Source organism: Sparus aurata, chromosome 6, assembly GCF_900880675.1.
Source record: "Sparus aurata chromosome 6, fSpaAur1.1, whole genome shotgun sequence".
In the NCBI taxonomy this organism is placed as follows: domain Eukaryota; kingdom Metazoa; phylum Chordata; class Actinopteri; order Spariformes; family Sparidae; genus Sparus; species Sparus aurata.
The window spans coordinates 10,136,181-10,163,847 of NC_044192.1; the positions used below are offsets into that span (position 1 = coordinate 10,136,181).

Consider the following 27,667-nt stretch of genomic DNA (forward strand, 5'->3'; position numbering starts at 1 on the left):
GGTTGCAGCCCTATCAGAAGGACAGAATCACTGTGAGACTGTGACACTGCTGTGATGCTGCCATCTCTGGCTGCTCTCACTCAGAAATATGTTGACTGCGTGACTCAGCCTCTCTGGGAGAATGTGACTCTGCTTCCGAGGAATCTTGCTCTTCCTCTTTACCGCTATAGCCTAATGGCCCACTGCCTCACCCGAAAGCAGCTTTCATCTCTCCTTCTATAGATAGTCCTGTCAGCCAGCTAAAACTGAAATTATCACAGCAGCACCAGCAGCAGCTTGAGGAAGAGTAAGCAGATCTTTTTAAACCCACCTCTGCCGAGCTCCGCTGCACACTAGATGAAGAGTAAAGGAACACAGGATTTGAAGTCCTTGAGGGTACCAATTATCTGTGCGCAGAACATAAACCCCAATCGAAAACATTTTCTCCTAGCAACATCCAAAGCAAAGTAATGCTGTGATGCCTGGTGTATTGTTACTGTGAAATGTCTTAATGAAATGACTTGCTGTACAGTTTCTGGTCTGTTTGTAATGAACCTTCTCCCTCTCTCTCTGTTTCTTTGCCTCTCGTCTTTTCACAGTCTCCATACAACCCTGGACAAAATGCTGGTTCTGCCCCTTTAGTGTATTCTCCCCAGACACAGCCAATGAATGCACAGCCACAAAGTCGCCCGGTGAGTGTCCCTCTGGTCTGTAGATTTACAGCTCACCTGCTTTCAAGTACACAAACAGTTTGTGCTTTTACTGTGAAAGTTTCATTGAGTCAGTGATGGAGGGCTGTTGTGTGTAGAAGCAACACAATAGAGCTCCTAAAATGGTGAATGATCTCAATCTGTTCCTGGCAGTGAGGAAATATATCTAACTCGCACTGTGTTTTTAACAGCATCTAAACACCTGATGTAATGCAATGTTGGACTCTCACTGTCGACACTGAATCTGTTAAATATGCGTTCTGTTACATCATGTAAACCAAATCCATGCCTATTAGCTGTGTGCTAGAGATCAGATTAAGTGACTCAACCACTCAAGTTAAAGATGGGAGAGTTTGCTAAGATATCTGATCTTCTGATTTGTACTTTTAAAAAAAAACCACAAATGGTTTATACTGCGATATTTAGACTGCTCACCGGCGGTCTCCCTCCAACCTGCTGGCAACTTGTTTAGGGTTTTGTTTTCAAAGGAGACGGTAACAAATAACTCCTCAACTGGACTTTATTAATCCACCGTTCCTCGTCCATGTCGCGATTTCAATGCAAGCAGAACAGCTTGTTGCTGCTTTTATTTATTTACATTAAGAAACAATGAAATGAAGCTAGTTTTTTTGCTGATAATCACTTGCGTCCCATGCAGGTAGGACATGGTGGTACATAGATTTTATTTTCTTAACGATGTCTCCTTACAGGCTACTTATAGAGTAGTTGTGGTCGGTGTTTCTGTATCACTAGTGGCATATGGAGGCTTAGTTTCTTTCTGTCAAGGCTAGGTGTTCAACATAAAAGTTAAATGCCTGTTATATTATCTTCAAGGGCCACTGAAATGTAGCTGACACCTTTTAGTGAAAAATCTCCCAGCCCAGCAAGCCTAGCAAAAAACAAATTAATAATAAAAATCCTAATATGATATCGACTTTGCCAGCATTCTCTATACACACACATCAAGTTAACATTATTTATTAATGATGCCTGGCTCCTGCCCATCCACCATCAGTAGAAAAAGGTTAACGAGACCATGGTCAGTGTGTAGAGTGTTGCCACATAAAGCTGCAGTGATTAATCGATTCATTGTCAACTATTATATGAATCTTCAACTACTTTGATAATCAATTAATCTGTTTCAGTTATATTTCATGGGAAAAAAATCAGTTTCTGTTCTCCTCTATGACGGTAAACTGAATATCTTTGTGTTGTGGATTATTCAAGACATTTGGGGTCGTCAGCTTTGGCTTTGGGAAACAATGATAAACATTTTTCACCATTTTCCGACAGTTTCTACCAACAACTAATCGATTGATCGGGATGATAATCAGCAGGTTAATTGACAAAAAAAATTATTGGTTAGTTGCAGCCCTAATTCCACTACAAATTGTATTCTTTCCTGTGTTTGCCAATTAGCCATCAAAATATCTACAATGTCCCACGTCGGCTATGTTGTACTTAAAGCCAGCTGTTATTTACAAACACACACTTCGACCTGTTCTGAGCGCTGCATCGTGTGCCGTGTGTCTTTTAAAGCTTTGTTGCTCTGTGGTTCTGTACTGTATTTTTCAAGCATCTGCCTTCATTGCTCATCTTATCTCTGTGTCTCTCTCTTATGCTCTTTCTTCTCCCCGCTTTGCCATCACTGCTTCAAATCTCCTTGCTGGACCTCTCCTTCCTCCCCCACCAGTTTGCTACGGGCCCACGACCAACCCACCATCAGGTAATTTACCCCCGCTGAACGCCCCTCCTGCTCCCTCTCTTGCATCATCATCATCAAAGCAGTTTGTTGGTACCTGCTGGCAAAAAGGCTGTTTGTGGGGCGTCTGCCGTTCCTTAAAAAAGTCTCCGATTCGAAAAAGCCTTCAAGTATCTTGGATGTAGTTAAAGAGGTTTTAATTATCGTGGGATTTTTTTCTGAGCATGCTGCTATTAAATCAAGATATCCAGCCAGGTGCACGGAGCTGTTTCCTGTCGGGTGTGTTCTTGCAATATTCATGTTTATTTTTATGGTGAAACTGATTTTAGTTCATTCCAAGAATCTAATTGGTTTTTAATAGTCTTTATCAGGTTTAGATGCTATGAAGCTCTAGGGTGTCCCGTGCTTCAGCTCTGATTGGAAGAAGTATGCTTTGCACAGGATATATCCTAATGTCGCTCTCCCAGGATTCCTAACAGTTTTATGTATTTCTCCGAGTGATTATTGGGGTGGAAATCTCTTGGTACCTTTCAATAGCTGCGGGGTACAATGCAATTATAAAACGATTAGTCTTGCATAGCCAGATCTATCTCCACATTACTGTTCCAGAGCTGGAACAGAAAGGGACTGGCTGCTCCCATTGTTGTTCTGCTATAGAAGGAAAAAAACGCTCTGGCCTGTTTGTATTTCTTTAAACCAATCACAGTCATCTTGGGCGGTGCAAACAGTGGGAAGCACTCTATGCGGTGATGGTGGTCCTGCAAAATGGTGTCGACGGGGGACTTGTTTAGGTAGAACATTTGAATGTGTGGAGATGAGCCCGGGCATTGAAATGGCTAAATACATGCACAAGAAATGGTTAGAGCTGCTAGCTGTTTTAGGTTTGTACCATTCGTGACCGCAAAATGTCTCACCTCCATTACATATCTCTGTTACAAGAGTTTGATAATCACATTTAATCGTAATTCACGTTTTTGCTCAGTACTATCAGTTTTGGCATCAGCCTCAAAAATAATTGGCCTTTAATTATACGACATTTAACATTTAACTTTTGTCTTCATTACAGCTGAACAAAAAGGAAAACATTTGTCTTTGTTTATATATTTGATATATGTTTCAATACTTATTGACAGTATCTATGAAAAATTAGGGGAATCTACCTTTAGCAACTTGTCTAAATGTCCCCAATTTGAACTTTTTAAAGCATCGCTGTTGTTGGCCTCAGATTAATAGGTGGTCTTCACAATCACAGGAGCGCTGAAGGATATTTCGCTGTATTAAAGATTACTTTATATAAATAGGGACAGTTATTTCCATGCTTGTGTGACTCAGTCTGTCAGACTTCTTCATTGAAAACAACCTCATGAGACCATAGTCTCATTTGTTTCTAGTAATTACACCAAGTTGCTACTAATTAAATTGGCTGTTTCATTGTTTTTGAGGGGGGAAACTTTATGATCTACAAACCAAATTCCACAGGGACACAGATGCCTCTTAGAAATAGTCTTGAGACACTGATTATTCTGTTTTCTAAAATAAGATTTTTTCTTTTTTTTAAGATAAAGTTGATTACACTAGCAGTGTCTTTATTAATGGCGTTTGAAGCAGGCAGCCACCGCAGCCACAATTTTTAGTTTCTTAAATCTGTCCAGAGTAAACCCTCTGCCCAAACAAATCAACATAGGATCTCTGGCTGATACTGCCTTTTAAATTTTAATGATCGAAATTGAAAGCTAATTTCATTTCATTTTCGTTTTAGAATCAAAATCGTGACACTCGTGACAGGAATTTCTAAATGGAAAATGTGCTCCAGAGACAAACAAGACCAAGTGATAAGTGATAGTAGTCAGTTGTCAGGTAGGCTGTGATCCAGGACAGAGTCAGGAACTGGAACTGTGTGTGTGTGTGTGTCTGTGGCTGACACTTGTGTAGATTACACTCTGTATCCTGTTCGGCAGTTGACTCCAGTGTCATTAGAGTATGAAGAGCATGTTAATGTGTTTGTGTCTGGCAGTGCAGTGTTTCTGATGCTGTTTGTGTGTTACCTGGTGGAGTCTTGGACACATCTGGCTCCTGACATTCAGTCCATGTGACTTCCTGTTATGTTTATTGATTTCATGCTAAGATGATTCACACAGCTGTCGACTTTTAAGACTGATGTCTTATTCACACCTCGGGTTAGCAGATCACCCTGTGTAACTTGTTGTCTAGCATGCTCACCTTCTGGACCCTTCTGTGTGGACACATTTTTAACAGACTATTAATAGAATGGTGTCAAAGTGTGTCGGGTGTGTTTGCCGACATTAGTGTCTACGCATGCACACGCGCACACACACACACACACACACACACACACACAAGCGCAGCTCTGGCTGTCACAAACTGGCGCTGGGATCCTCTTGTGCCACCACGGAAGTGGAGTCGGAAAGCAGATGAAGGGGAACACTGGCCTTTTATACCAATGGAGAAAACAGCCATTGTCCCCCCTGAAACACACTCAATGCACAGCAAAGGCTACACAGAGATCAGAAAATGAATTCATTTGGCCAAAAACATAAGTATGTCTCCAAACAAGGATCATCATTATTATGTTTTCCTCCTCCACTTATCAGTGTAACGGACTACTTTGGGTTTGAAACACAGCTTTTGTGTGTATGTGTGTGAACCAAAAGGTCAAAACCAGTGGAGATGACGATGGTGATGGAGTTGACGCTTAAACAAACAACTGTTGTTTCCTCCAGAGAACTGTTCAGAGTGTAAATAACTCTATTAATCTGAGTTTTACTCCTGAGTGTGTCCTCTAAGATGCTAAGCACAGTGGAAATGTCACACAGTCGAAAGATCTTAATATATACTGTACATTTAGGTCAGCATTTTCCACCTTTGAACCACTGGACAAATCAATTAACTGACAAATCCTCGCAGCTCAGATTCAAACTGCATCATGATGCTAGAAGAAAGACACGGGAAAAAGACTATTTCATGAAGGATTTATTTCATCGATATGATTCAGTGGGACTATCAGGGCAGTGAAGTGACACCTATCAGCTCCTTAGGATTGAAGGATGTCTGTAACTCTCCCTGTTCAGCCCCTCAACATTCATCCCTTTGGCTAAGTCATTGTCGTAGGTGACAGCCAGTTCTCAATGGTGCTGGAAAAAGCTAAATTGGCAAAGGTAGACTGGCACACAGGCTGCACACTTGGAAATAGGAAATACCTCTTGAAGTGCGTGTTAGGGGGAGAAAGTCCCATCTGCACGTGGAAATGTGTGCCACAAGTAAAATGCTGATGTGACTTTAAAGCTTTTTTCCGCTCTACCACCCACTCAATGATAAATCAGCTCTCACTCCGAGGTTCTTAGCTATTGTATGAGTTATTTCAGTCAATCAAAGCAGCTCAGGAAAAGGTACTGTGTCAGGTATATGGAAATAATTGGGTAGTTTCCTGTCTTGATCTGTGTGGGTGAGCGATTGCCTGCTTGTTTCTTGTATTGAGGCTTCAGTCTCCCATTGGCTTTTCTCTCTTTCCTGCTTTCAATACTCAAGGGAGGATTCAGGCCCATCCAGGTAACACTTCCCTCTGTGTCTCTGCAGACCTGCATGGCATGATGAGGATCACCCCGAAACGATCCCACCCCTCCTAACTTTTACCCCTGCACACCCCCTCATTTTCACGACAGTGTATGCTCAGTAGAGAGGTCATTAATCATCATTGCATCCCCATGTCTTCTCTCTTTATCTTAAGAAGGATCATTACTGGACTTTTTAGTTTGTAGTTCACATTTCTTTGTTCCATTCATTACTCATCTTTAGCTAGCTTGCACAATTTTTAATGAACAGCATGCAGAATGAAAGATACTGTGTATTCCTCCCCAGGACAAGTGGTTTTTAAGTTCCTTTTTTTTATCCATGTGAAAAGACTCCACTACCTGTTAGAAATATCCACTGGTGGCAGACGTATTCAGATCCATTACTTAAAGGTGCAAGGTGTAGGATTTGGCCTTGTTCCTGTTGTGTTTATTGAAGTGTGTTTTACGATGCATTAACAGGGCAAATAACTTCATCTTAGTTCGGTAAAAAAGAGAAACTCTAGTTCAGAAGATTTCTGGTTGTCTTTTTCTGTTCAGTAAGTAAAACAGATGTAAGAATATTTCCTTCTCTGACATTTTATGAGACATTTATTTGTCTTAAAAAACTAGTACTGGTGAACATGGCAAATTTACAGCTCACAAAAATGTCCCAGCTGAAACTACAGGGCGCAGAACCATCAGACTTTTGCCTCCTGACGTACAAAGTTATATCAGAAGACATGATGGGTCAGGCTAGCTGGTTAGCATACTAACGTCAATAGACATCGCTGTAAGGCAATCCACAAAAGTCTTTGGCATAATTTCAATACTATTGTTTCTTGATATTCTGCCCATAATTTTGGTACTTTTTTGAATGTTTTAAATCAGAATTCTGCTTCAAAACCTTATTTCAGTAAAACTGTATATTATCAGCAACATGTAATGAAATGATCAAATGGACAAGTACACATTATATAATCAAATGATTCCTGTCAGTTTTAATATTATGCCAGATGTTTTTGGATTAATAATACTGCTGCATCAAAAGTTGTGTTTAGCATCCTAACCAGCAACCTGCCTGTCCAGGTCCAAAACTCTAGTGCTAGGGATGTAAAGTCCCCACACTCCCCTGGTACTCCAAGCTCACAGTCTGAACTGCTAGCTACACGGCTAACCAAGCTAACTAACCAGCAGCAGCTACAGTTATCGGTCACTCAGGTGATATGAATTCAACAGGTGGTCATTTCATACATATTGCACCTGTGTTGTTTTATTTTACTGCTGTAGATTTTTTAAGGTTGAGCTTATTTTAACCACTTTATATACTGTTGGGTGGTTTTATTGTTTTATTTAGCAATGCATCATATTCTAGAAGGTCATCATATGTTTGTTGCGTTGCTGTCCTGTGATCACATCTCTAAAAAGTCAACTTCAGAAACCCAGTCTGATTTTATCTTTCTGATGATGCATCTTCAAGTTAATCAAAGAGGATTTTAAAGAGTTTATTTATCTTAAGAGGGAGAATTTTCTCAGCGCATGAAGGAACACATAATCCTTCAGTTTATCTCTAAATTTGATGCTTTTGAATTTTTCTGTGAAATAGTTTTCATCAGGCAGAAACAGTGTTAAAAATTGTAATCTGACACTTAAGCTGTCAGACAAATGTAGTCGAGTAACAAGTGCAATACTGCCACTGAGATGTAGAAATACAAAGTGCCATAAAATGGAGATATTCAACTAAAGTAAACCTATCATTGAACTTAAGTATGTAGAGTAAGTATACTCAGTTGCATTGCACCACTGGAAATGTGTAATTTTGGATATTATTTTGTAGATGCCCACTGGACATACCTGTGGTTTCAGTGTTGTTGCAGAAACCACATATTGTTTTCAGTGATTGTTTCAAGCACTTTTTTTGTGGACAGGGTTTAAAAGTTGTTTTGTCTGTTGACTCATATTTCTTGCTTTGCCAGCAATTAAACCGAGACAGTCTTCGGGTAGCTGGTAATGAACAGTTTCCTGGTTATTTCCCAGATTTCCACAGGGCTATTTACAATAAAAACCTTCGAACCTGATTTATTACGGTAAAGGTGATTTCCCTCCTGGGTATTTTTAGAGGGTTTTTACAGCATTGTTTATTCTGCTCTCCTTCACTGGAGCACACTGTGACTGTGGTTGGGTATCCCAGCTTGAGCTCGGGGTGTTTGGAAGTCAGTCACAGCTGTTGGTAGTGGTCTTTCTTCAGGTCCCGTCCAAACACAAAACCCATCCAATATTAAACTTTGGACAAATAATGACGCCGGCTTTATAGAAGTCATTGTAGCTACAGTGGCTACGGGTAAGTTTTGTGCGCACTGCGGTGCATGAGAAAGGGCCATATTGCTGCCTGATGAAGAGAGCCATGCTGTGTGTCACACAGTCAGAACAAGGTTGGCCAGGCTGCTCAGGCACAAAAAGAAGTATTTGAAGTCATTCAGCAGTCCAAGAGTTTTTATTTATTACAGCTGTGGAGTCTGGTGTAGCTTTTTCACAGTGCGGACAGACTGGCCAAAATAATAAAAGGAGAGCTCAAATGTAGGAAAATATAAAACACAAGAAGTAATGAAATTTACACTTTGGCTAATCCTTCATAACAGTAATCAGTAACCTCTGTTCTTTGTCTTTTGAAAACACTCCAAGGTTGTTGCTTATCCAACCACAGGAAAAATGGATGAACAATCATCTCACAGAGATTCTCCTTCTAGTTAAAAGTGGCAACAGATCCCCCTCCACACTTAAATAAAACATCTCTAACATGGGTTTTGCCGGGAAAGAAGGTATAATTACCACATTAAAATCCTTAAAATGGCATCTATTCCTTCTCCCTCATTAAAAGAATCCTGAATCTATGATTATGCAATTATATTTCATTCAAATGTTTAACTACTTCACAGGCACACAGGCTGTTCGCTTCTTAGTGGTGGACTGTGTGTGCACTGAAGGGAGCATAAAAATGGGCATATGCATGCTGAATATTGTCTTCCAAACCATTTGTGATGACACAAATCATGCTCGTAGGTCGGCCTCTTTCAAATTAGATTTTTAATGAGTACACAAAAGTTTACACTTTCATCAATGTTTGTCAAAACAGCCTTTTACTGTCATACATCATTCTACAATGTGAAGCTCAGGCATTTGACTGTAGGAACAAGAAGAAAGAACACATTTTTTACCTGAAGGGGACTTTAAAATCTCAAATTATCAATCATCAAAATTCAAAAGACATTTAAAATCCTAATGAATGCTACCTTAAACACAAAGATCCCTTCACAACCACACAAAGGTTCTGTACCCAGACTCCAGTCAGTCAGTGAAACCTTTCAAAACCTAAAACTAAATGATCCACCACTTTGTATACATTTGTATATGTACCCTGTAAAGGCCGTTGGCTGTGAAGGTTTTGAATGTCCGGAAGAATTGAGATGGTTAACTCTTTAGTAGACTGATAACATGCCATGGATTTCTATTCAGACATAAATTACTCCCTCATGCTTTTACAGCTGCTGATTAGATGTTTGTGGGAGGAAATATTTAGGACCAAAGTGTCTAAAAAAAGTGATGTCAATCATCTGATTCGTCATGTTGCCCACCAGTTACAATATAAAATCCAGATATTAGAGGTGTTCAGTGGAGGAGATTGTGGGGTGATTATAGATGGATTTGAAAGAAGTATTATTGTGCATGTCCGCCTGTAAATCATTCCGTCTTCCATCCCTCTGATTGTTTTTTATGTAATGGTCTTCATGGTCTCCAGCAATTTCTGAAGCTGCTGATAAAAACCAGGGCCGTCTGTCTGTCTGTCTGTCTGTCTGTCTGTCTTCTCACTGTGAGACAATGTGTTGTTCATATGGGGAAGACATCCAAAAAAAACGCCACTTGTATTTTAGTTCAAGCGTGGCGACATGCTGCAAAGCGATGGTACTCAGTGTCTTTTGTTGTCGCTTTCAGTTTTTCCAGCGGACTCAGATGCAGACTGCGAGGCCCACCATCCCTACAAACACACCCTCCATACGGCCCGGCTCGCAGACCCCCACAGCGGCTGTCTACCCAACTAACCAACCAATCATGATGACCATGGCACCCATGCCTTTCCCTTCTCCACAGGCTGCACAGTACTACATCCCACAGGTGACACACACGCACACATACTCAACTCAAGATGTTTTTCTGTACCTCAGTTTAGTTGTGTGAGCACATAAGTTTGAATTTATTTAAATGAGCACTGATTCAGAAAATCTGAATTATGCTTTGTCTTTGTTTCAAGTTCAGCAGAAGTATTTTAATTTCAGACTTTCTTCAGCAGTCGTGATCTTTTCTCTTGTAATAAAAGAATACTCAGAAAATTATTAATGAAATAATTAAACATTTGGGGAATTTTGCACGTTTGCTTTTTGGATAAGAAGATTGGTGCCACTTTTGTGTTTTTTAAATATAAAGCTGCAAGCTGAAATATGAAGCACGTATTTGACCACTTGATTAATAGCTTGAAGTTGTGAACAAATTGCGAGTATTCGTACTATCGCCATCAGATAAATGGCAAATGGAATTGTGATACCGCCAGCATTGTCACAGTAACGCAAGAAAAATCACCACAGCTGACGATGACATATTGGAAATGTCTATTTGCGTCTGTTTACATCAAAACCATGACAACTAATGATGTACAAGAGTCTTGAAGAGGTAGATTTGAACCACTTACCCTTGCAACTCCGTTCTGAGGGGCAAGGGGCCACTTAAATACATGGTATAGGGATAAAAATTGGAAATGGGATTGAGCCCCGGTTTTGACCTCTGTCTTGTTTTCTTCCTGCGCTGAAAGACCTCAAAGAAATGCTCTGTGTTTGCAGCTGTGGCTCGTTAGATATGACAGATTAGTAGAAATGCAGCTCAGACGCTGGTGTGGGCATCTAAAATCTCACAGACGATCAGTTAAAATCTCTTCAATGAATTCCAAATAAACACCGCTAATTGTGTGCAGTTTTTAATTGTTTTTACAGTCACTGCCTTGTCTCACTGATGATGTGTTAATCTGTCTCTCGGCCCTCTTTACTCGCAGTATCGTCACAGTACGCCCTACGTGGGACCTCCTCAGCAGTATTCTGTTCAGCCTCCAGGGTCTGGAACCTTCTATCCTGGTCCAGGGCCGGGGGAGTACCCAACCCCGTATCGTGAGTCATTAATTGAATACAGACACACGTCGTACTGTTCCCACACCCAAGACACATTTAAAATCTGATTTCACCGTACAGTAGCACAATCTATCCGGCTTGTGCATCAGTGTTTTCCTGACATGTGTTTTCTCATTTATTATTTTCAGACCCCCTCAGGTACCACCCACCTGTCTCGCCCTCTGTTCCTGCTCCCGTTCCCACAGCCGGCCCGCCCTACTACCCAGGACAGACTGTGTATCCCCCCTCACCCCCCATCATAGTGCCTACACCACAGCAACCTCCACCAGCCAAGCGTGAGAAGAAAACAGTGAGTATCTTAGTAGTTTCATGGAAGCTTGCAAAGTGAAAGTAAATGTCTTTATAGTTGTTGACAAAACAAACTCACCTTAACGCCCCGTGTAGTGGCGACTTTCATCAGTTGTCACAGAAATGTAGATCTTTCTCACCTCAAAGTTCATTTGGAAGCTGTTTGCAAATATGTATTTTATTTAATCTAGCTTTAAATTCTCCTGCATAAGCGTGTAATGACTGTAATCTGTCTGCACATTCTCACACTGTTTTTCCACAAAGCTCTAAAAGAAGTTTGATCATTTGCAGGCTTCAGATATTTTTGGATCTTACCACTGTTATATTTTGCAGCATAAATATAAAAGGTCATTTAATAACTTAGACATCCCGCTGTGACTATTTTTTCCCCTTTTTTATCATTAAAAACTGCCGTTGTCAGTGTATAGATAAAAATCTACAGATAATTAGAGGAATCTTCAGAAGTTATTGTATATTTCAAAAGGACTAGAGCCTGACCTATACTGTCATTGCTAATTAGAGCTAATTTTTGTGGCCAAATTAGGGAATAAAATTATAGTCACTTGTTCTCTTACCCAGGGAAGGATACTCAGCATGACATTATACTGCACATTAACATGGAATCATTTAATATGAGGTTTGTTTATTTATTAATTGATTACAGAACGATGACACTACATCAGTTTTACTGTTTTTAAAAATGTTGCAAAAGGGCGTGGCCTAAAACCAGTAATATGACTTTACCGAAGGTCTAATTTATTTGTCCAATTTGGAATACAGTGCTCACTTGAGTACACACTTCAGGGCACAACAGATTTATACAAGCTTTTTATTCCTAACTTGGACCTGCCTCCTGTTGGTCTCTAACTCTGCTGATGAACAGCTTACACAAAATATGGCTGCGGCTGGGTCGCTCTAAGACTTGGGCGCTTTAGTGAGGTCTGTTTTTTTGTGCCATTGTCCTCCCAGATCCGTATCCGTGACCCCAATCAGGGTGGCAGGGATATCACAGAGGAGATCATGGCAGGGGGTTCAGGGAGCAGGAATTCAACGCCTCCTGTCGGTCGCCCCTCCTCTACCCCTACACCCCCACAGGTATGGCTCTCTCAACACCCGCCGCTCACCTGTAGTAGTTACACTTGAGGTAGAGTAGCATTAAGAGCAGCTGATTAGACTACAGCATCATCCAAGTAGAGGAGAAGCGTCTCATGTTGCTCGGCAGCTCTGTGCTTTAATCCTTGCTGTTTCTCCACCATGTGTGACAGACAGGACACGGCCTCGGTGTCCTTGGTAATTCACTCTGCCATCTTACCCTCTCATAAGAAATTCATGGTGGCTCTCTGTCCTGAACATGTCTGTAGTTTATCACTCAGGACTTACATTTAGAAAAGAATAATGACATCATATGAAAAGAAGTTTTGTTAGTAGTAATGTGATAAATAATCTTGAGTGTTTTTTAGCGACACAAGCTTGATTTTGTCTTATGTTCATGAGACTGTGCAAGTCGAAAGTCCCTCAGAAGATTAAACAACTAGTCCTTTTTGTTGACATGAAATACGACATGTTTGAACGTCTATGACATCTAACCACTTGAAGCCTAATTTTCTCACAGCACTTAATCTTCTTAACAGCTGTTTTAAATACTTACTCCCTTCCTATCACTCTTTCTACTCACTCACAATCTTCTACAGTAGATGCATATGTACTGTGTGTTTCTCCTTCTCCTTCTCCAGAATCCATACAAATAATGCTGTCTATCCCTTCTGTCCTTAAAAAAAAATATCTGTATTTTAGCACAAATGCATTGCCAGAGATGTTAACAATGAGAGTGTCACTGTTATTGGCATTGCAGCTCTTATTAAGGATAGAATGGAAAGCAGCAGGGCTCTGGGTCGTGGTATTGAAGCTGAAACAATTGATCTAACGCCTTTGGCACTTTTTAAATGAATAAAACGTCCAGAGCCCAAATAAGACTGCTTTCCTGGATTCTGAAGAAGGACATCGTGACTTCTTTCTCCCTGTGTCCTTCTGTGGATGTTAACAGTGTCTTTCCTCTCTTTCTCTGTCTCTTTGTGCCCCTTTTGGTTTTCTTTCTTTCTATCTGCCCCCTTTTCCTCTGCATTGCTCTGAGGCGTTCCCCTTCTCCTCCCATTCCTCCCACATTGATCTTCATCCTGTCTCATTCTCCATTGCTGTCCTCTTAATCTAACCACACCCCATTGGTCTCCTTATTTCTGCTTAATCCTGCATTTGGGTTTGTTTATTTTGTTTTTTGTGTGCGTGCTTGCCTACATCTCTGTGCCTATCTCTCTGGTTTTCTGTGTTGCTAGTTTTTATGGCCGCACCCTCATTATCCTCACATTTTCTACCTCAAATCGCAGCAGCTGAGCAGCAGCCAGACTCCAGAGCAGCAGCAGCAGCAGCAGCAGCCGCAGCAGTCGCAGCCTCCTCAGCCACAACAGGCCCATCCTGGAGGCTACACGTTGGAACCGCCACAGCCACCACAGCCCCAACAGCCACAGCAGCCGCTGACAACTGGGGCTTCAGACACCAAACCAGGGCCAGGTCTGCACCAACATCCCCTTCATTTTTTCAGAATAAAGCCACTCCTAACAAGCAGGGGTCCCACACTTAACAGTTTAACCGCTCTGCTCTGTCATTACCTGTTATGGCAGGAAGAGCCCCCCTTACGTGGAGCAGTAACCCTGAACTGAGAAAACTTTTAATTAACAGGGACCATGAATGCAGGCAGGGCTGTGTTGTGAGATACCTCACTTGGTTTTCAGAGAACTGGTGTTACCCTGGTAACAAAAAAATCTCTTCTCTCGCTGTGCTCCGACTGCCAACACCAACCAGATATTAGGCATATCTACAGATTGATTTTAGGAAGTCTGCACAAAAAAAAAAAAAAAACATTTGAAGATGGTTTGAAATACAACTTAAATGCAATTTCTACAGATGCGTCTCAGTCCGGATGTTCTGGCCACTCATAATCACATTTCAAAGTGTCTTTGTGTCACCCGCAACGCGACAGACAATGACGACATCAAATCCAGAATCACGGAAGTGCATCAGAGCAGCTAAACAGACTCCATGCTGCTACTGGCAGAGCGGTGTTGAAGAAAACAGTCCATGGACTGTAATGATGAGAGAGATTTACCATGATCTGGATGTCTGAGAATTTTCTCCAACAACAAGTACTTTATCGTGGCAACTGGATTTGTTTCAGTGGCAATACATTGTCGTACACAGTGAGTGATGCCTACATTGCTAGCACGGCAAAACAAATGCAGATATGCTGGTGATGATCTGATCACTTGTGAATAATACTATAAACACTCCATCTTAAATATCTGATATGAGCAACAAATCTGATTTGCCTGCTGTCCTAAAGCAGCATTTGAAACCTTTCACACTGTGTCACTAGGAGATGTCACTCACTCACCAATTGCATTCTCCAGAACCGATACCCTCTTGCACCGTCAGGCAAGCGCTCTTTTGAGCTAGCGTACAGTTGACATGAACCCACAATCAGGAATGACTGCGCCAATGAAGTCCTCATGTCCAGGTGATAAAACCGAATAAATGTGTGAAGGGATGCCCAACAAGAAGCGGGCATTCACAGAAATTCTCCTGTGGCTGCACCCCTGGTGACCTAATCCTGCAGGCTCTGCAGGAGCTACAGACCACAACTCTCAACCACCACCCATTGTGACATGCAAAGGCGAGCCAGAGCTCTCCCTGTGTGAGAAGGGGGCCAAGATACAACATGCTGGTCACTCTTCCTAAATCCATTAGTCCTGTCCAAATGGATGCATGAGGCTCTTACAGGACAGAGTGAATTAAGAAGCCTTTCACTCCCCTGCAAGAGGCGCTGGGTGACATCTCCAGCACGGGGTGGCTAAAAGAAGATTAGCTAACATTAGGCATGGGCTTGGGCAGAACATCACCTTCCCACTTTCAAGGGAAAACTGCATTCTCAGAAAGGCAAGGGTCAACTTCTGAGGCGATGTGGTGGTCCAGTATCCTTACTGGCATGGCACATGTGTACTCAAAAGACTTGAAGTCTACCGGCGATGCCTCCCACCCTGAGATGGTTACCACAAATTTAGCCTTGCCGCAACCACTGTTCCCCTCGGAGGATGCTGTGGTTGCCATAGCTAGCTAAAATCCTCATTTGCTAGCAGCAGTAACAGACACACGGCACACCTCAATGGGCTAGCTTGCTCTGTAAGGGGTTAGAATCAGACAGTTCTTGAGAGTCCAGTCATGGGCTGGGACGCCAGGAGGTGCCTCCCATAATAAGATACTGAGCGAGTTTTCAAAAAGAGGCCATTCCCAAACACTCTTTGTATCTGTTTCTTTTTTCAAGAAGAGGCTGCACACTGAATGCTTTCACTTTCGTTTCACTCACAAGTCAGAGTGTTGTGTCAGCAGCTTTCCAGTAACTATCTGGAACAGTTTAGCCAACAGTACTTAGTAATAAAACCTCTACACAGGAACAGGTTCCACAGAGAAGAACTGCAGTTCTGCGGTAAAACTAAAGTGAACTCCATGCAAATACTATATTTACATAGTGACCTGTTTCTTTACTTGCTATCTGAACATATTGTATTGTGAAGACCAAAAAATTAACATGCTTAAGAGAAACATTTACAGCCTTTTAAAGAAACTGTCAAACAATAATGTTACCTTTGATGATTGAATTTTGAATTTTTTTTATCTCCTCTTTATCCTTCCAGATGATACGCCAAAACTGGAGCCAGTTGTCCAGAAGTCTTCCTCGCCTGGACTCGTGCAGCCTGAAGCCCCTGTGGAGAGACTCGAGGCCAACACTCCTGTAACTGAGCCCTGTTCTACTGTTGAACCAGAGCTTCCCTTACCTGCCTCGATGAGCGCCCCCGCGACTCTCCCTCTGTCAGTGGCCAACAAGAGTGAACGTCCCTCAGCCAGGGAGTCCACTGCTTCAGCCTCGTCTCCCTCCCCCTCAGTCGGGGAGCCCAAACCTTCTTTGGCGCCACCTCAGACTCCCAACACAGACAAGCCTCTTTCAGACGCCCCAAGAACTCTGGCTGCATCGCCAGCACCGACTCCGAAGGCTTTGAACGGCCTTGCAGACTCTGTGACCGAGCTTGACGCCCCGGCTCACGAGCCTTCTCTTCTGTCCTCAGCTGCACTCCAGCCCCAGGCCTCTGCTCCGGCTTATAGAGAGGCCTCCTCCTCTGAAACTTTGCCCTCTGATGTGAGGCCAGAGGTGCCCATTGCTGCTGCGCTCGCCCCCATGGCACCTGTGGCTGTAGTGCCAGTCACCCTGACCTCAAGCCCCGCCCCAGCTCTGCCACTTATGCTCCCCCCTGGCCTTCCGCCTCTGGTGCAGGCCACAACAGAGGCCGACGAGCTAAGCAAGCCCTTAGACACTAAAGACCCCCCCAGAGTAGGGACGGAGGCACATGGAGGCATTACTGACAGCAAAACAGAGTCCCAGCAACAAGCACTCACCAGGAAGAGTCCCACTACAGGTACTGAATCTGCTCATTTCAGCTCTAAAATCTATCGTAGCCTCGACAAAAAATGTTTCAACCTTTTTTTCAGTGACACTCCAGCTAAAAATAAAACACTGTTTTCTGACTACATTACTTTTTTCACGGTATTATGGCTTATTAGCAAAATTAAGTGCCTCTATTGTGCACTAGGGAGTTTTATGAACACCCACATAGCACTCATTACAAATAATCTCTAATCATGCACTGTGCTGACACAGTTGGTTCCCGCACAAAGAGTAAATGCTCAGCATGGTCAGAGTTATATTCTTTAAGAAAACACTGAGAGTTAATGACACGTGTTTTAAATATATTTAAGACTTTTTTCACATTTTTGGTGTTTTTATGTGCTGGGGAAAAAAGGTAGATAGTTGAGGTGCTTACAGTCTGCAGAGCAGTACCTGATATACAAGTCATCGGTATTGACTTTCTACCTTTAGAACCCACACATGACCAAAAAGGATGCATCAAGCATGCTGAACTTTGCAGTTTTCCTTCTTCATTCATAGTCAGATTCAGTAAACCATTTTTAGCTCATGTGCTTTATGTTTTCCCTCTACAGATTGAGAGAGTGTTGACATACATACCACTGGTTTGCTGAGTCAGAGTCAGAGAAATCAGAATTAGAAATACTTTATTCGTCCTCGAGGGGAAAACTGAGTTACATCACAGTTTTGAGTTAAGATATGTGCACTAAACTATGATTTATTGCGACTATATATACAGTATTTACATTGACATAGAGGTACTACTACAAATACAAAAAATATATAGTGACATCTGCCTCTTACTTCACAATACAGTGAAGGGCTGCACAATATATTGTTTCAAGATCATCAGTACAGTTACATTGCAGCGTCGGATGTACAATGTCAAGGAAGGCAAATTAACTCAAACGGAACACAGTAAGCTTATACAGTTCTCATTATCCTTTACCAAATCTACAAGAGAGATGTTCGGCTAATATTAAAAGAGATGTCTGTCTTATATTGCTTGATTTCATCAGATTAACGGGATATTGGGAGGTCTCTGCTGGTGAGCGATGAGGAACCTTGAAAATATTTATGAAACAAAGCAAGACCTTCTTTGGTTGTTTAATAAAATGCACTCCTCTAGAAAATCCCCTCAATCCTACAATATATATATTTTTTTCTACCCCAGATAGAGCTATTAAAGTTATCTGGTGAAATAAAGTCCTGTATTTCTTCATATCTCAATATATATCGCAGAAAATTAAAATATTCTAATGTCAGTTTTGCCCAGTATCGTGCAGCCTTAATACAGTGCATTTAATATTTAGTAATATTGAATTAGGTAATAATTGACAATAATTTACAGAATAAGTGCAACCGTATGATAGAGTAACTGCACAATTGAAGAATTGCTTAAATCACTGGTAGAATACTTTGAATTGAATTAATTGGGTGAAATGAAAAATTGCAGAAAATTGGACTATTATGTTAGATTATAGACTAACTAATGTCACTTCTATTAGCCCTTTAAAGTCTTTGCTGAATTCAATCTTATCAGTTCATCATGTTCTCGGTTTATGTGAATAATGGCAGATTACATTTATGACTAAGATGTGCTCAAAAGTACAGAATTGGAAGAACTAAAGCCGGAGAAGCTTAGTTAGCTGTGTCTATCATAGCAGACCATTTATCCATCTTTTTCCACTCTGTCAAATATTATTCACTAATATTGTTTTATTTTGGTTTGTAACGTCTGACATGTCAGGACTATATAGAGCTCATTGTTGAGTCTATTCAAATGACTTTTATGCATTTTATAGAATTATTTGGTTTACATCATCTTGAGCATAACCATCTGCAACCCGTTGTAGCCTTGAAGATTTTAATATTTTCCAGGACTGTTTACATAGATGTGGTCTAGCAGGTTTATTACACAGACAAAAACACACTTTTCTTGTTTAGATCCATTGTGGTTGTGTTGTTTGCTGACTGGCTGAGGCTGATTGCCTTTTCCTGTGTTTCCCTTGCAGTGAATCAGACTGCTTCTGCTATACCAAAGACCTGGAGGAAACCAAATGAAGGGATCTCTGCTGGAGACGCACCTCAAAAGGAGGAAGAGGTAACAAACGATGTCTGAAATTGATGACATTTTTTTGTAATCCGTTGACAAATATCCTACCTACTTTTCAACAGTTTAGTGAGGTCTTGTCACCTTTTTTTATTTTTTAAACCTTTGGTGTCTTATTTTGGAACAAGACATTTAAAAATGCCTATTAGGTATTGAAGATCGGGTCAGAGAGGCTGAGAGAGAAGAGGAAAAGGCACAATGTGGGCAATAGTTCAAGTGGAAAATGTTTCCACATGTGAGGTGGAGGAAGCAGACATAAATGACTTGGGGGTGTTGTTATCGTCCGAGAACGACAGCGAGGAGTTATCCATCATCTTCATTGCTCTCCCAGCCCACTGTATGTAAAATCAACTCGGTCCCGCTCTCATTTCCTCTCCTTTATTGTTTTGTTTGGGGCTTATAGCTGTGGGAGAGTTTTCACACCATCGGATACTGGTGTTATTTTACACAGAGAGGCACAATTCACACAAAGCCTTATGAAATAATACAGACAATTAAAAACAAACCTCACCACTTACATTTCAGTCCCATTTTTACATAGTGTGTGTAATAGAATATAAATAAAAATCTAATTTAGCTATACAAATTGATACAGTTTTTTACAACAACTTCCAGCAACTTTTTTTTACAGTTGTTTTAGAAAACATTCTTTAAAAAACTCCTTCCAGGTTAGAGATATTGAGCAACTCTTGACGTCTGGACTGCAGAAAACTACGAAGGAAGATGCAGACATACGCATTTATCAGTTTATGTAGCCTCACTGACAAATGTGTAATTATATTGGAGTATTTGAAATGTACTGTGGACGGAATGGATGCTATGTTTATATTTAGAAAGACACAACTCAACGGAAATTGAAAATACAGTGAGGGAAAAGAAGGACAAAAATAGTTTTTTGAATGTTTTACTGACGAAATAGCATTATCCGGGAAGACTCTATGAAGAGCAGTCACATTTCACTGCCTCGCATTTTGTTTTTTCTGTAGCTAAACAACCGACCAGAGTACAAAATCTGCTTACAGTTAATACTGCTGCATGCATGAGATATGCGTTTTAAGGTGTGTTAGTGTGGATGAAGATTATTCCTGAAATGGTGCTAAAATGCCCGTATAAAAGGAGATTTAAAAAATATATATTTAACCGTTTCCAAAAATAACTGTGTACTTTTGGACTAGACCTCATAGAAAACAAATTAAAATGAATAAAGAAATCATATAAAGTCCTTCATAACAGAATAAAGACAATCTAAGGATAATAACCTCTTTTATTGAGTGGCAATGGTAATAATTCACATAATATTGATTTAATGACAACAGTGCTGTAGATAAAATCATATAGAGGTTTGTCTGCTCTATGCTACCAATGGCTCAGCCTACTATCACAAGCCTATTGTGCCTCCTATCTTTCTACTTTTCTGTCTTTTGTTTTGCGCTGAACCTTCTGTCCTTTCTGCATTTCATTATCTCTTTCATCCCCGAGTCCTAAATCTTCATTATGTTTTTATTCCCTCATCCCTTTTTTTCCACTCATGCAGTTTTACCTTTTCTTCATGCTTTCACCCCATCTGCAGATTACATCCTTACAGCTTCATGACTAATAATTATAGACAGTGTTATCTAGAGAAATGGTGATGCTGCTAGTTTTTAAATGTGATGAATTATCAAATCATTCTTTTTTTTGTACATTAAATCCCCTCAGAGAGAGCCTCACGACAGCAGCCATTTGTTATTTGGCTAAATGATAGCAAAGCAGCACATAATGCCTACTGACAAATATTAAGGATCTGAAAGCTGAATCTTTCCTTCACACAGGACGAGCCCAGGCCAGTGGATCCGCCTGCTGGAGACCAGGCCCCGCAGTCAGCTCCTCTGAGAAGCAGCCCGGTGGCCCTACCACCAGTCTTCACTTCAACCTCTGCTCCACCTCCGGCCAGCAGCCCCGAGGTTGACGGGAAGCCTGCTGCACCGGAGGAGAATGGTGAGGCTGAGATGGAGCCCATGAGGAACGGGGCAGGCCACACTTCGGAGACTGAGAGCAGTGACAGTGGAGCCACTCCCGGAGACAAGGAGAACTCCACAGGTGCTCCACAGGACATGGAAGGTTAGAGAGATATATGTTAAAAGCTACTTTCGAAAAAAAGGTAAATATTTTATCTGTATAACAACGCTATAATTGCTCTTTTTCTTGTTTCCTTCCCTCACTAATTGTGCTTGGTGGTCCAGACCTGGCCGAGTCCAGTGGGAAGCGTCAGTATGACAGGGACTTCCTGTTGGGCTTCCAGTTCATGCCCGCCTGTGTACAGAAGCCTGAGGGGCTGCCGCCCATCAGCGATGTGGTGCTGGACAAGGTGAGTGAGCCATTCTTGAACTGCAAAGCTAACTGAACCTCACGTCATATTAATATACTTCAAAGATTATTAAACTTAAAGGTACAATCGGTAGAATTTGGTCAAGCTGTTCCTCAAAGCCCCACAAAGACGGGCAATTGTAGTGTTTCATTTCCAGGTCAGCAAATACAAACATTTTGGGTTGGTAAAGTGTCCCGAGCACAGCAACAAACTGGGAAAATGAGAAGATGCAGGCAGAGGGCTGCAGGATCTCTGCAGATACAAGACACTAACACTAACAAAGTATTTGTATTTCGTTACGTTCCACCTCTGCGTTTTTGTTTGTAAAATGACTGAAACGATTATTAGATCATTAAAATAGTTCGCAAGTAATTTTCTCCCAATTGATTCAATTAATCGACTAATTATTGCAGCTCCAGAGACAAAGATGCCAAACATTCTGTGGTTTCAGCTTCTTACATTGAAAGATTTTCTGCTTTTTTTGTCTTTATATCGCTGTTAATTAAATGTCAATGAGTTTTTTAATTTTACTTGCAATATATGAATCTCACCTCAGGCTCTTAGACATGGTGATGGGAATCATTTATCTTTATCTGAGATTTTAAAGACTGTTTGTTTGATAAAGCTATTAATTGATGGATTATATGAATTATTAATGAAAACAGTCATTAGTTGAAGCCCTAGTTTTGAAGAGAGCTCCTCATGAAACAGGTTTTCCTGAGCTCACAGCAACAGGCGTGTTTCACACACTGGATCAAAGATAAACCACAGAGTTTGCTTCATTCCTCTGATCCACACATACGTATGGGTGGAGCATATGGTCCGGCCGAAATGCTGTTTTGATTAAAATCACATTGCTATTATGTCACACTTGGCAGTGTTGAGAGTACGTGCCCCTCCCCCCATCTCACCAAAAAGAACAAGCAGACCGGCGAACAGTTGATGTACAATCCCTTAGTCTCATTTTCTCTGAGGGGGAAAGTGAAATCTCTCTGGAAAAGAGTCTAGAGGAAGTCAAGGACAGCTGAAAGACAAAGAGCTGGATTTGTTCTTCTCTCCTCCCCCACAACTCGATCGCTCTCTCCTGCGTGCCTTTCCTTCCTTCCTTCCTTCCTTCCTTCCACATCTGGTTCTGACTTCTCTCACTGAATGACTGAGCGGCCCGCTGAACCCGCCAAGCACAATTTATCACCAGAACAGTAAAAATACATAAACCAGAACCTGCTAACATTGGATGACTGTGATTTACAACGGGTCACCTTAAAGGGACCACTGGGTTCGAAATGCACACATACGCACAGTCAGACAGTCTCAGCAGGCTGATTCCTTTCCCCCCATTGCCACGATTATTAGGGGATCACTGCTCCCCCTGCTGTTCACCTCATCTTGTGAGGGTGTGTGTTCGATAATGTGCTGTGTATGTTGTGTGTCTTACAGATAAACCAAAACAAGTTGCCATCTCGGGTGGTGGATACCAGGGCGATTTCCAGAGGACCTGATTTCACACCTGCTTTTGCAGATTTTGGCAGGCAGATGACTGGAGGAAGAGGAGCTGCAGTGAGTCACACATGAACACACACATACACACACAAACATGCACGCTCAAGCTGCCACAATCATTCATAAAATCATACACAGTCCTCCTGTTCTCACTTTCCATTTCCGTTCAACACCGTTCCCCACATTTACCCCCCGAACTAAAACCAGAAACTGTGGGCATGTTTATTATCCTGCACCTCTATGGAACAGCACAACTGTGTTAATAAGCAGAGAAAACTCAATGTTAATCAATCATAGGCCTGCACGGTATGGTAAAAAAATTAAAAAAGTGTGATTATTTGACAGACATTACCATAGTGAGGCCGGTCAGGATAAAAAACGCTGCACGTTGATGTTGATTGACATTAGCTAACACTGTGGTCTTGTGGCTTCTTCAATATCCATATTGTACTTGGTCATATTGTGATTTCATTAATATTTGAATTAACTGTGACACTTTACATAATTCCATAAATGTATACATTTTTTTAACAACCATCATATTTAATAATTTATTTTATAGAAATCTACATAGAAATCATTTTTCCATGTGCCCTTTCATAGGAAAAAAATGTGGGCTCCGCATGCTGTACATATTGAATAATTGACATTTTTACAACCATTATAACTGCCTTGTTTGTCCTCTTCTCCTAGCTGCTTGATAACTTGCCGCTTTTAAGAGTATGTTGACGCTACACATCTGTCAAACACTTCATTACAGTTTGGGGATTATAGGATATCATTTTAGGTTCTTGGTTCCAGTTGGTTTCAGGCGACGTCTTTAAAATGTTCAGTGGCTCATTCAACTCCAGTATACCATTCTAAAGTACAATGCTCCTCTGTTCCACCATTATCAGAGTCGAGATTTGTTGGATCAGAATTAAGCTACTCAAGTGCTGCAGCACATTAAAGTGTATCTGTTCTTGTAGACACTGCAGAGTCACTGTTATGTCTCTGCTCAAGTAGAATAGATTACATATTTCACAACATAATGAGCAGAGCAGATGTTAGGTACATTATAGTCATTATAGTGCCACTTTGTTTTATGTTTTTGATTATATTTTGTTGTTTTCATTACAAATAGGCACTTAAACTCTAATAGTCAATGTGTTTTTGCAACTTGTTAAAGGAAAAAATGTGCAGTCTGCAACAGGAATATTGACATGCTGTATATTCTTATATTCTTTTTATATTCACAGCTTATGAACATTGGGGCACGACGGCCTCCGCCCAGGAAGATCATCATGAATGTGTCGGTGAATGATGACATTCAGCTGAAAAAATCTGAGAATGCCTGGAAACCTGGCTTGAAGAGGGAGGTTCCTGCAGAGGATCCCGAGATACAAAAAACACAGGTAGGGCCAAGTAATCTTATATATAAGTACACAGGCACTCAAATTCTTCAGTGTGAAAGTCCACCTTTCTCATGTTGGAAATCATTTGACCTCAACCTAATAAACATAACTTCACTTTGTACTTGAACTACAAAATTTCGATTAAGCTAACACACCAAACAACCATATTCTTACATAAAGCCTTCCTCTACACAGGACCACATACTTACATTTATACTTACCTGCAATGCTTGATAAAGAAAATGATGATTTATCCCAAAAATCTGCCTTAGATTTGGTTAGAAATAATCTTTGAAAGATCTTATGAAGCATTAAATCTTCGTGTCTCATACCTGTTGACCCCCTGCAGCTATGAGGAAAAATATACATTATATAAAATGGGAAAAGAAAATTGAATCTTTATCAAAAACTACCTGTTATAGCCAGCCATATAACAGTCATTTTAATTAGACATATCATTAAAAACGTATTCTATCTCCCCTCAGGATCTCTTCAGGAAGGTCCGCAGCATCCTGAACAAGCTGACGCCTCAGAAGTTTCACCAGCTGATGAAGCAGGTGACGGACCTGACCATCGACACAGAAGAGCGGCTCAAAGGGGTCATCGACCTGGTCTTTGAGAAGGCCATCGATGAGCCCAGCTTCTCTGTGGCCTACGGAAACATGTGCCGCTGCCTCGCCACGGTCAGTTCATCAACTTGATGATGCATGTTTTTTGTGTAGTGTTGTTAATTGTTTGAATTGTTCAACTGCTCTGCAAGGTCTTGATTGGGGATTAATTAATTATCTCGCCTGGACTATGGACCATTTGCCTGAACATGACATGGCAACAATAACTGATGTTCTGCATTGAACACGAAACATATACAGACTGTTCTGAGATCTGCACAGCCTGTTAATACAAAACATGACATACAGTGTCAATAAATTGTTAAAATAAACTACCGTTATACAGGAAATGACCTGGCTGGTAGTGTGGTTTTGAGACTTTAAATTATTATTTATTATTTTCACGAGAGAGATTGAAATAGCAGCTTCCACTTTAGGTTCTTCATCATCCTGACAGCATTTATAACAGCTGAGGGTTGCTTGGTAACTTTATCGAGCTTATTGTAGTCTGTAACTGAGCCATTTTACACAAACCCGGGGAAACGTTTCTCAGCGCGGTGCTGGGTCCAAAAAACTGAAGACACAATCCCAAAAATGAAACCATCCAGTCAGTCGGCCAGTAAAAAAAGTATATATATATTTTTCACTGCGAATCAGCTCTGTGAACAGTCCAAATACATTTTGTGTTCAATGTAGTGTTGGTAAGATTTTCTGAATCCCACAGACTGCATGTGTTTGCCTCTAAATGTACAGTCACCTCGCTAAATGTTTAATTTGCAAACAGATCGATGGGTTTAGACTTTCATTTTTTGTTGACTTGCAAAGAGAAATTCTAAGACTGTTTATACCCGACTGATATCTTCAGTAGTGGGATATGACAACAAGGCTGTCTGTAAAGCATGCATTACATATTTAGTGATTTAGATAATCCACACATGGAAATGTAAATGTTAACGCTTCTGAGCCTTATGGCCCCAACTGAGTCACGCTAAATATCCTAAAGGTTTGGTTCTTCACTTTACTTGTCTTTTTACTTCTGTTCCTTAACTTTATCTTCTATGTGTACTATTCATGTACAGCTCAAAGTGCCCATGACTGACAAACCCAACACCACAGTGAACTTTCGCAAGCTGCTGCTAAACCGCTGTCAGAAGGAGTTTGAGAAGGACAAGGTGGACGACGTGGTGTTCGAGAGGAAGCAGAAAGAGCTGGACTCTGCTGCATCGGTATGTGGTCAATGAATTAGTGTGACGACAGATTACAGGGTGAATTCAACGTCAAGTTTATAAGGCCAAGTATTTGATTCCTGTTTTCTTGGTTCTCCTCAGACGACAGAGCGTGACAGGATGCAGGAAGAGCTGGAGGAAGCCAAGGACAAGGCCCGGCGGCGTTCCATCGGCAACATCAAGTTCATCGGCGAGCTCTTTAAGCTCAAGATGTTGACGGAGGCCATCATGCATGACTGTGTCGTCAAGCTGCTGAAGAACCACGATGAGGAGTCTTTGGAGTGTCTGTGCAGGCTGCTCACCACCATCGGCAAGGACCTCGACTTTGAGAAGGCCAAGGTGAGGCGGAGAAGAACGTTGATTTATTACATGAACCAGAGTGGTTAATACATTCTAGGTTTGTTTTTTGTTGGTTTCGTGTTTTTTTGTGATTTGAACATATTCATTGGGAGCTTTAGAGGTGTTGGTATTTCGATTTGTTACTTTTTGACAGAGCCAGGCTAACCATTTGTCCCTGTTTCCAGTCTTTATGCTTAATCTAAGCTAACTGGCTGCTAACTGGAGCTTCATGTATACCATACATATTTAAAAGTGGTCTCGGCAAGAAAGCCAATAAGTGTATTTCACACAACATCAAATGATTCCTTTAATTTGTGTAGCTTCATGTGGAAAAGGCTACAGAGTTGTTAATTCCAAAGAGACTGCAGTCGCTCAGACAGCCTTCAGAATGAGCGTCTGAAGCTGTGTAGGTTGGTTAATTAAGGACATAAATCTTTTAATGTGTGTTTAAAGGGGTCAAAAACAGTGTGTTATCACAGATCGCAGGTGAAGGCTAGAAATATATTCAGCAAACTGAAATGCTGTTGGTGATTTAGCAGGTTTTTTGCAACTGAACTTAAAGTTTATTAGTTTATTAATGTTATTATTATTACATACTATTGAGTGTAATTGATGATGTGACTGGAACTTGCCTTTGTTGGTGGGTTGATGTGCTAAACAAAGTCTAGTTGTTCATAAGACATTTTGAGGCTCCCTGGCCCAGAACTCAAACCATGAAGAGATTGATTTTCTTTGTCTCTTGCTGTAATAAAAACTTTTTTGACAAGGGAATCATGTAATTCTGGCCGGCACTGATGTTTAGCAATATAGCCTATAGCCAATTGCAGGTGCTGGTGTTTTTTGTTGTTGTTTTATTTCATTATTGCTGTTACTTATTCCACTTTTGTGCCAGTGGAAAAAAAATATCGACATTATGAAATAATTTAAATGTTTGAAAGTCGTTCAGCCCTTCATTACACTGTTTCTGAAAGAGCAAACATTTAATCATATAAATTTATGAAACAAACTTTGATCTAACCTTCTTTCACATTAAAAAAAGATAATTTATCTAAAAAGTAACTACTTCCAAAACCATTGTGTATGCAACAACATACTCAATGATCTGAATTTTTAGTGATATCGTGAGTCAGAAGCTCA

The 27,667-nt window shown here is 40.9% G+C and overlaps 1 protein-coding gene across 18 annotated transcripts in view; it reads left to right on the plus strand.

Annotated features, from left to right (window-relative positions):
* Positions 1 to 27,667, plus strand: part of eif4g3a (eukaryotic translation initiation factor 4 gamma, 3a) — a 59,016-nt gene that overhangs the window by 17,341 nt on the left and 14,008 nt on the right. For 5 of the 18 annotated variants that reach the window (XM_030418531.1, XM_030418537.1, XM_030418523.1 and 2 more), the window contains 18 exons: positions 579 to 671; positions 2,383 to 2,415; positions 5,938 to 5,958; positions 9,948 to 10,127; positions 11,056 to 11,167; positions 11,317 to 11,477; positions 12,437 to 12,571; positions 13,807 to 14,041; positions 16,219 to 16,995; positions 19,019 to 19,107; positions 20,928 to 21,216; positions 21,339 to 21,463; positions 22,901 to 23,020; positions 23,657 to 23,683; positions 24,202 to 24,357; positions 24,843 to 25,040; positions 26,045 to 26,191; positions 26,294 to 26,530. In XM_030418531.1, the coding sequence (XP_030274391.1) occupies positions 579 to 671; positions 2,383 to 2,415; positions 5,938 to 5,958; positions 9,948 to 10,127; positions 11,056 to 11,167; positions 11,317 to 11,477; positions 12,437 to 12,571; positions 13,807 to 14,041; positions 16,219 to 16,995; positions 19,019 to 19,107; positions 20,928 to 21,216; positions 21,339 to 21,463; positions 22,901 to 23,020; positions 23,657 to 23,683; positions 24,202 to 24,357; positions 24,843 to 25,040; positions 26,045 to 26,191; positions 26,294 to 26,530 (3,135 nt within the window). The remainder of the gene's footprint in view (positions 1 to 578; positions 672 to 2,382; positions 2,416 to 5,937; positions 5,959 to 9,947; positions 10,128 to 11,055; positions 11,168 to 11,316; positions 11,478 to 12,436; positions 12,572 to 13,806; positions 14,042 to 16,218; positions 16,996 to 19,018; positions 19,108 to 20,927; positions 21,217 to 21,338; positions 21,464 to 22,900; positions 23,021 to 23,656; positions 23,684 to 24,201; positions 24,358 to 24,842; positions 25,041 to 26,044; positions 26,192 to 26,293; positions 26,531 to 27,667) is intronic. The other 13 variants (XM_030418527.1, XM_030418538.1, XM_030418530.1 and 10 more) reach the window with 11 other exon arrangements.